The following is a 10,612-nucleotide window of genomic DNA, read 5'->3' as shown; positions in this document are numbered from 1 at the left end:
AAAAAAAAAAAAGAAAAAAAAAAAGAAATACTTGTTCATACAAGTTTCTTGTTCATTTCTTTATTAATTATCTAACATTTTCTTATTGAATTTTAGTACCTCTCTGAATTTTTAAAACAAGAGTTCTTTGTTGGCATTAGCATTATAAATATCCCATCATGGCAGCCTGCTGTTCCACATTGTTACTGGTATATTTAGAATTAAGAACAAAGCATGTCATTTTTACAACTTAAAGTCTACTCTCAAAAATCTTTGTTTACCCACGAAGATAAAGACACTTGCATCTGTAATATTCTAGAATATTTGCCTTTTACCTTTCATGGTATGAGTAGTAATTGATGTAAAAATGATTTTAGTGTCTAATGTGAGGTAGGGTTCAATATGTGCTTTTCCCAATCATATATCCAGTTGGCCCAGAAAAAGTCACTAAATAAACTGTTCAATTGTGTCAACTCTATCATACATCGTGTCAATAATGTATAGTTCTCTCTGTGGAATTCCTATTTTCTATATTTGCTTATTGCCGAATCATTAAGACAATCCTTAACTACTTCAGTTTTATAAACCATATAAACTGATAGAGAAACCTCCCATCTTTGTTCACTTAGACTTTGTTTTAGCTGTAGTTAATCATTTGTATTTTCTTACAAATTTTAAAATCAACATGTCAATTAATAGAAAAATACCTACTAGAATTTTGTTTGGGACTATTTTAAACTTTTATGTCAATTTGAGTAGAAAAGATGTCTCTATAATACTGAGTCTTTCAAGGGGTTATCATAATGTGTCCTTTACTTAGGTCTTCTTCAATTCTCAAAATAAGAGTTTATAATTTTCTCCGTGAAGATCCTTCGTATGTGTCATCAGATTTACTCAGAGCTTGTTGATGTTCTGATGGCAAAATAAGTTAGGCTGCTTTCAAAATATCTTATTTAAAAAAAAAATCTTATTTTACATTGTTCCAGGTATACATAATTACAGTTGACTGATTATATATATATATATATATATATATATATACATCATTATATTTATGTGGCAGTCTATTACCCACATACAATTATATTTTATTAAATACCTTCTTGCACTGGCTGGAAACTCCAAAACAATGTTGACTAGAATTAGTGATATATTATTCTCAAAATTAAAGGGGAAGGGGCCGGGGAGATGGCTCAGTGGAATAATCACTTCCCTGGCAAGCACAAGGGCCTGAGTTCAATCCCCGGTTCCACCAAAAATAAAAATAAAAAACAAAATTAAAGGGGAAGCTTTCAGCATTTCACTGTAATCATTGTGATAAAGTTTTTGTTTTTTATCTTTTACTATGTAAATAATTTGCTTATATTCTAACTATAACTTTTTATTATGAAAATGTTGAATTTTTTCCAAGCATTCTACTAAATCTTTCAAAAAGACTGTATGAACTTTACCTTTCTCTTTCAATGTTTTGTAATTACCCAGAAAAATTTACCCATGAAGTTATCTAGGCCTCAAGAGTTTTTTTTATTTGTTTGTGTAATTATAATAACAGATTCTATATCACTGACATAAGATCACTGCAATTTCCTATTTTTTCCAAGTGTCATTGCTGCAAAGTTTTTCTTTTCTAGAAATTTTAAATGATTCATAAAATTTTTCAAATATATTGTCTCAACAGTTGCTTATCATTTGTCCTTATTAACGTAGGCCTATATGATCTGCAGTGATTTCAATTTTAAATCTTGACATAGGCTGTTTAGGCATGATCGTGTCTATTTTTTTACTCTTCATACACCATCATTTGTGTTTATTTTTTATGATTTTGGGAACTATCATATGTCAGCATTCTATTCCTTAATTTGGGCAGATATCTCACATCTCTTTTTTACATATATTTATTTGTCTTACATTTCTTTGGAATTATACTGCTGTTCTAGCGAGGGGAAAAGGAAGCTTCTATATTGTTGGTAGGAATGTAAACTAGTATAACCATTAGGGAAGTAAGTAAGGAGATTCCTCAAAAACCTAAATGAGAAATTACATTTAACCCAGCTATTCCACTTGTAAGTAAAGACGTATTACAAAAATACCTCCATACCCATACTAGTAGGAGCACACATTCTAATAGCATAATCTTGGAAATACCCTTGGGATCCATCAACAGATAAATACATAAAGAAAATATGTTTATTCACATTCAGTGGAGTACTACTCTGGCATCAAGAAGGATAAACTTGAGTTATCTGTAGGAAAATTAATGTACCTTAAGAACACAGTATTAGGGGCCGGGGAGATAGCTCAGTGGAATAAGCGCTTCCCTGGCAAGCGCAAGGGCCTGAGTTCAATCCCCAGTTCCACAAAAAAAAAAAAAAAAAAAAAAAAAAAAATGCCTTAAAAAAAAAAAAAAAAAAAAAAAACACATAATATTAAGTGAAATAAATCAGACACTAGCTTAAATCCACATGATGTGTCTTACATGAGAAACTCAAACTATAAGTAATAAAAAGAGAAAAATAAAAGGTAAGAGAAAATAGGGAGATACACCTTTAGCAAAAGGGAAGGGGACAAAGAGAGGAGAATTGAGGGAATGAGAGGAGGGCAATGGGATAATATAGCCATTATGTACTGCAAATGTTTACTAATAAAAACACGACACCAGCAACAAAAGATCAGACTAATGATTTTCAGACTTCTAGAACTACTTCTAATAAATATATTCAGGGCTCTTATCCCTCTCTGCACATTTTAATGTCATCAGTAAGTATATAACATGTCTTACAATTTTCAGTTAAAATTATTTGACCAATTATTTAAAAGAAATTTATTATTTCCAAAATTAATTTGCGTTGATCACTTTATATAATCATTAAAAAGTTACTTTTTTGTTCATTTCAGTGTGATAAGTTACTTTGCAGGTTTTTCAATCCTTTTAAAGACTGGAATTAAGAGTAGCATAGAATAAGTTTTGGAAAAGTTCCATGCATGCGTGGAAACTATGTTATAAGCTGCAAATACAAGGTTTTAAACTCTCATTTCAAGTAAGAAAAACTTCTGTATATCTTTGATTGGTTTTGATCATCTGGTATCAATCAAGAGAGCTAAATTTAATATATCCCACTCTGATTTGTTCTGCTTAATTCTGTCAGTTCTTACTTTCTAATTTTACCACAATGCTATAAGTTCTATATAAATTCAAAACTGTTACACATATTGGTCAGGGAGACTCTTGGTTTAAACTCTTATTTGTCTAATATTAATTCAGCTACAAGAATTTTCTTTAGTTATTGCATGATATATCCTCCTTTTATCCTTGTACTTTCACCTTGAATACATATTTTCATTTAAGGTACATCTTTTCTAAGAAATGTATGGCTATATTGGATTTTTACATCCAGTTCAAAAACTCTTGGCTTTTAATTTAAAAATTTGTTCTCTTACACTTCAAAAACTGGAATATTTCTTTATTCTTGGTGTAATTATTGATCTAGTTAGAATTATAGACCATTTTACAATTCCTGCCATACCTGTTTTGTTATATTTGTCTTTCCTTTTTGAAAATTTATTATCTACCATTTATTATTCTGACTTTCCCATATATTATCCCATTAAATATATAATGTTGGGTCATTATATAATAATTGCAACATATATCCTTAATAATTAACATACAATATTAATTTTATCAATTCCAAGTAATACAAGGACTTTAGTATTTTCACACTAATTTATCTCTTTTTCAGTTATATACCATTATTTTCATGCTTTAAAATTATGTATGTAGGGCCAGCCAATTAGCTAAGTGGATTAAAGTGCCTGCAAGCAGGCAGGGCTGGGGGTTCGATCCCCAGGCCTGCAGTGCCAGACCCACCCCTGGGGGCACGCTGAGAAGGCTATTGAGACTGGGCATGGTGACAGGTGTCTGTAATCCCAGCACTTGGAGACTGTAAACAGGAGAATCTCTACGAGTCTGAACCAGTAGTGAGACCCTGAATACCCTGTAGACTCTTCCCTAAAATACAGGGGGAAAAAGGAAAATAAAACTATGTACGCAATCAAACCTCTATTTGTTTGTTTGCTTGTTTGTTTGTTTGTTTGTTGTACCAGGTATGAAACTCATGACCATCAGGACCTTGTACTTGCCAGGCAGGCACTTATGCCACTGAGCTATTTCCCTGGCCCTATTATTTTTATGTGATAATCTATTGGATTTGACTTCTTTCATTTCTATATGTTCTACTCAGTATCAGAAATTATTTTTCTTCTGCTTTAGAAACATTTATTTAGTATTTCCTTTATTCTCTACCTGCAATAATCAAATCTCTCAGTTTTTGTTTGCAAAAAAAAGTCTTTATTTTATTTTTCAAAGTACATTTCATTTCATGTAGAATTTTAAGCTAGTGATTATTTTCTTTCAATCATTTGAAAATATATTCTGGAGTCCATTTTTTCAGTTAATGAATGTGTTGAGCACTGACAAGACAAAAATGCCTTGATCGCTTTCTAGCTGCTGTCACTAGCTTTCCCTCTCTAAATTTTTCTCTTCATGTTTTGAGCAGATTTACCATATCTCTAAACATGAGCTTCTTTCTGCTTATCTCCTTTGGTTCTCATGAAACTTATTCAGTGTTTGGTTTGATATCATTTGTCATGTTTGAAAATATTTCATTCATTTTTTTCACAAAACACAAGTTTTATTATTCTATCTTTCCATCAAAGAATGTACAAATCAAGGACTATGTCTAAAGGAAGTGGAGGAAGAGCAAACCCACAATTAGTTGAATAGTGTTCTTCTTCAAACACATGAAGTGACATCATGCTAAATTTAAAAGAATGTATGTTATCTTAAAGAAAAAAGAGACATTTTTCCAGATTTCATGAAGGTAAATGAGTAAAATAGCCATTGTCCAAATTTTACAAAGGTGAGTACAAGAAGAATTCTATTTTTTAAACTGAATATCCAGGAAAATCAATACAAGAAAGAGTAACGTATAATATTTAAAACATGTATGTACAATATATAATGAGTACAAATAGTTATTTCACTAAACAAAAAATAATGGCATAACCACCTATAAAAATAAACTTATCTTCAACAATAACTTGGAAAATACATATTAAAATATCAGTAAAATACCATTCTACCTATCATGTTTGCAAAAGTAAAAATCCTCATGTTACCATGTATTAATGGCAATATGACATTAAGGTATTCATGCCCTGCTGTTGAACGTATAATAGTGATCTGAAAATGAATTCAGACACAGTAATTTCACTTTTAAGTATATAACCCAAAGAACTACTGCACATGTGTCTGAGAAGACCAGTGTCATGTAGCACTTTTTCAACAGAAAAACAAAATGGCCCAAACACAAGATTCGTATTTCATAGGAATTTAGATGATAAAACTGAAGAAATCATTTTTAAATTTATAAATATCAATTAAATAAGTGTAAATAAGAATAAATCCAGGACAAAGTTTTACCAGTAAAAAAGAATTGTCCATCTAATGAACATTTTATCAGCACTTATGAGTATAATAAACAAGAATAAGAATTTCTATGGGATAAGATACGATTTTAAAGTAAGTCATTTGTATCAATGATGTCTAAAGAGAAAAAACTTTTTGGTGCCACTGCTACATGATAGCATACAGTTAGTTGAAATAAAGAAAAGGTTCAATAATTTTCCTATGAATATTTTAGTAAAAATGATTATTATACAAACGTAAAATACATCTTTATCAAGTTCTCTCGATATCATACTTTCAATCAGCTTACTCACCAAGTTTTTGTGTTGACTTCATACTTATAAAGGTCATCTACCAATCCATATTTATTGCCTGGTAATGCTTTGTAGCCTCCATGAACATAAATGGACTTTGTTATTTCATCATACACACTCGTATGGCCATATCCACCTTGTACAATAGCTCCTTTAGTTTCTGGAACAAGCCAAGTGTTTGATGCTATAATACAGAAGATATATCATGAATTGTAGGTAAAATTTAAAATAATAAACAGTAAATCAACAAAACTACCAGTTAGTTACAATGACACATTTTAAGAGTAAATATAGCATATTTAGTGGCTATTAATCAGAAAATAGTTATTTAAAATGTACTATATGGGGCCAGGGAGATAGCTCAGTGGCATGAATGCCTGCCTTGCAAGTGCAAGGTCCTGAGTTCGATCCCCAGTACCACAAAAATTAATTAATTAAAATAAAATGTACTATATGCTATCAGTGAAGCTGAGTAGGACCAGTAGGTTCTCCCATAAATGAAACTATACACTAAAATACTGAAAAATCAACTTTTTGTGGGTGTAAGACAAAAGGAGAAACTTTATTCTCACATACACTTCTGTATTCAAAAGTAACACCAAGTAAAATATTTATTGAATAATTTTATGAGACCAACTGTCCGTGTGACAGACTTTGAATTAATGACTGATATTACAAAGATAAAAATGGTATGATTGCTGCCCTTAACAATCCAAAATTAAATAAACAAAATTTTAACACTATGCTACTCCTAAATTTCCAAGATTCTCTTGGCCCCAGTGTTACTGCTATATTTCACCAATGAGAGTACTAAGAAATTAGGAGGGAGCACCAAATTGGGGAGTGGTGAGCAGCAGAGAAACAGCCTCTCAGAGTTGCCCTCTATATGCTGGAATGTAGCAAAGTAAACAAGACAGGAGGGCAGGGGATCTCCTGGAACCAGGAAGGATCTGAAGCATGAATTGAAGCCCATAGAGAGAGGGAAGAGAGAAAAAATTTTTTTGGTATTTAGGACAAGGTCTACAGGGTCTCGCTACACAGACTGGACTTGCAGTGATCCTCCTGTTTTCAGCCTCCCAAGCACTGGGAATACAGGTACGCACCACTATGCCCAGTCTCAATCACCATCTCAGCACACCCCAGGTCGGGGCCAGCACAGCACAGCAGGGATCGAATCCAGGACACTGCACTCTGCCTAAGCAGATACTTTAGTGCACTGAGCTATCAGGCCAGCCCTAAGAGAGAAATTTTAATGGAGAAGAAAGAAGAGGTAGCCAGTGGCGCCTTTTCCCTGAGATAGTACTCACTACATATAAGGAGCAGTTCAAACCTATAGACACAATGACACTGCTGGTGACCCCAAGGCCTTCATTGAAAAATGCAATAGTAGAGGGGAACAGTAGGCTGAAAGGCTGGACTAGACAGTGGTAAGTGCTAAGGACTCAGTTGTCCTTCTCAAGAGATCACTTGGCTGGAAGCCATCTCAGAGAAGAGATGACTGAGCTCAGAACTCAGAGTGGCTACCAGGTCCATCTAGTGGCTCCAAGCTGGGCTCAGGCCTGCAGAAGGTATGCTGTTGGATGCAAGCCAAATAAGTCTAGTCTTAGCCAGGAGGTATAGGCTCACTGCGATTATCCACTACCCCACCAAAAAGCCACTGCTAGCTTTCTGGGATAGATCAGCATTGATCAGGACTCTGTCTCCACATGTTGTCTCTCACTGACAACAGAGACATACCTGGAAGCATCTCTCTCTCTCTCTCTCTCTCTCTCTCTCTCTCTCTCTCTCTCTCTCATTTTCTGTTGCTGTGGTATTGGTTTTGCTTTTGTTTTCTGTTTTATCTTTTATTGTACGATCTTGTTTTTATAAGAATGTGAATATGGTTTCTACGCTGTTTGTAGTTGTTCACCCAGTAATCTCTTCCTTCTCTCTTTCCTTCCAGTCTTCTGTACCAGTCTCCCAAAATTAGCATGATCTCTCTTTATCCACCAACCTTATTTCTAATCATTTTTGTTTTGTTTGGTTTTGCTTTGTTTTGTTTTATATTTTAGGGAAGGGTCTGCAGGGTATTCTGGTCTCACTACTAGATCGGACTCATAGTGATCCACCTGTTTACAGCCTCCCAAGAGTTGGGATTACAGGCGCATGCCACCATGCCCACACTCAATTGCCCTCTCAGCATGCCCCGGGGGTGAGGTGGGCATGGCAGGCCTGGGGAGCAAACCCCCGGCCCCTGTGCCTGCTTACAGATACTTTAATCTGCTGAGCTATTTGGTCGGCCCTCTTACTTCTAACCTTTTCCTCTTCTTCCACTTCTCTATTCTCTCCTTAACTCTTTTAAATTTTAAACCTTGAGGGCAAAATTAACATATTAAGGACTTGTATACTGCACAAAATTTTGTTTGCTTTAGATTTTTTTATAAAATCATAAACCCATTTCATATGGTTAAAGGTGGAAAAATAACTCCATTTATCATTTTTTAGGCTGTATTTGATATTTTCATTGTTGTTGGTACTATTATAACCAGAAGTATCCTAATTACTTAAGGAGCTTTTCTTCCTTGTATTTGAAGACTGAGATTGATTAAGGGCCACAAAAAAATACAGTAGCACAATGCCAAAGGACCAAGGGCTGGGCAAAACAGGCAGCAAGTTCTTATCCCCAACAACTTAAGACTCAAAACCCAAAACCAGGTGTACCTGGAAGATACCTCAGGGAAGTATTCATTTCCTAAGGGTATGAAATATTAGTAATAATGTAACTTACCATAGACAATTTACAAGTATCACACCAAGAATTAATCTTAAAAAAAAAAATGAAAAGACACTTAAACAGGATGCAACTCGACACCCAGTTCACCAAATGCAAACCAAGGGAGCAATGAGTTGGGACAATCTGAAAGTCACCCAGCTGGCCTTTCTGAAGTGACGACAACAAAGTAATTGAATGAGTCTCTGGGGAAAAAAATCAATTCAGAAATAATTTCTCAGATAACTGCAGAGATGATGTCCAAAATGAAAGCCATGCTTAATGAATCTAGAGCAGACAGACAAAAAATAGAGGAACTTAAGAAAATAATAGAAGCCATGAATACTCAACAAAGGAAAGAAATGGAACCTAGGCAGATTCAAGCTGATATTCAGGGAATAAAAAATTCCACTGAGATTTGAGAGAGCCTTTTTACCAAGATGGTACTGAAGGTGAAAAAGGAAACCCCTGCCACTCCCAAAGCTGAAGCCAAAGCAAAAGCTTTGAAGGCCTAGGAGGCCATGCTGAAAGGCATCCACGGCCACAAAAAGAAGAAGATATGAACATCACCCACCTTCTGCAGTCCCAAGACACTGCAGCTTTGGAAGCAGCCTAAATACCCTCAGAAGAGCACCCCCAGCAGAAACAAGCTTGACCACTATGCCATCATCAAGTTCCCCTGACCACAGAGTCAGCCATAAAAAAGATCGAGGACAACAACACACTCGTGTTCACTGTGGATCTCAAAGCCAATAAGCACCAAATCAAACAACCTGTAAAGAAACTGTATGACATCACTGTTGCCCAGGTCAATACCCTAATCAGGCCTCATGCAGAGAAGAAAGCATATGTTCAATTGGCTCCCAATTATGATGCATTGTTACCAACAAAACTGGGATTATCTAAACTGAGTCCAGCTGGCTAAGTATAAATATACACTTTTTTCCTCAGTTTAAAAAAAAAAAAAAATCCACATACATAGCAGACTAAGGTAGAATCTCAGATATAGAGGACAGGCTTTCTCTTAGTGAACATGAAAAGGATGATTTGTTAAAAATAGCAATGGACCAGAAGAAATCAATACAGCATCTGCTAGATGAGGCAAAGAGGAATAATATAAGTTGACTGAAATCATTGAAAAGGAAAGATAGCTCAAATAATGTGAAAATATGTTCAGAGATGTCACGATAGAAAACTTTCCTGATATACAAAAAGAATTTGACATACATATAAGTGAAACACATAGAATTCCAATCATTCACGATCAAAAAAACTATAGCTAGGCATATCATAGTGAAGATTCCAGAAATTCAACACAAGAATGTGAGACCACGCACATACGCACACAAAAAAAAATGAATTGTAAAAGCTGATAAGGAGACCAGTGGATTAAAGTTCCTGCAAGCAGGTGGAAGGGCCAGTGGTTTGATCCCAAGGCCTGCCATGCCGACCCCACCCCCAGGGACACACTGACACAGCAATTGATACTGGGTGTGGTGGCATGCACCTATAATCCCAGCTCTTGGGAGGCTGCAAACAGGCGGATCACTACGAGTCCGATCTAGTAGTTAGACCCTAAACACGCTGCAGAACCTTCCCTAAAATAAAATAATAATAATAATAATAATAAAATAAAATTTAAAAAGTTGTTAAGAAAAACGAACATCACACATAAAAGAAAGTTTATAAGTTCACATATATTGAACCAACCATAACAGAGGAATTCACCACACAAGGGAAACAAACAGAGGGGGAGTAATGAGGGTATCCAACAATAGGAAAATACCATGACAAGGATAACTCAATATAGCTCAATTATAACTATCAATGCTAATGGTTTCAATACATCAATCAAAAGACAGACTGGCAGAATGCATCAAGAAGCAAGATCCAACAATATGCTGCATACATGAAACACAATTAATTATAAAAGAAATTCATACATTGAAAAGATAGAAAATAATACTCCATACGACAAGACCCCAGAAAAAAGCAGAAGTAGCTATTCTACCTGTAGACAAAGTGAATTTCAAGTCAAGAATGACTTTTTTCTTTTCTTTTTTTTTTTTTTTTTTTTTTTTTGTACTGGGGATTGAACTCAGG

At 34.6% G+C, this 10,612-nt stretch overlaps 1 protein-coding gene across 1 annotated transcript in view; it reads right to left on the bottom strand.

Moving 5' to 3' along the window:
- Atrnl1 (attractin like 1) overlaps positions 1–10,612 on the bottom strand; it is a 256,496-nt gene that overhangs the window by 140,270 nt on the left and 105,614 nt on the right. Inside the window, exon 9 of the mRNA XM_004631593.1 lies at positions 5,761–5,944. Within this exon, the coding sequence (XP_004631650.1) occupies positions 5,761–5,944 (184 nt within the window). The remainder of the gene's footprint in view (positions 1–5,760; positions 5,945–10,612) is intronic.

The sequence above is a fragment of the Octodon degus genome, unplaced genomic scaffold (genome assembly GCF_000260255.1).
Source record: "Octodon degus isolate 3935 unplaced genomic scaffold, OctDeg1.0 scaffold00042, whole genome shotgun sequence".
In the NCBI taxonomy this organism is placed as follows: domain Eukaryota; kingdom Metazoa; phylum Chordata; class Mammalia; order Rodentia; family Octodontidae; genus Octodon; species Octodon degus.
The sequence above is the reverse complement of the archived record's forward strand: the minus strand, read 5'-3'. Positions and strand labels throughout refer to the sequence as shown.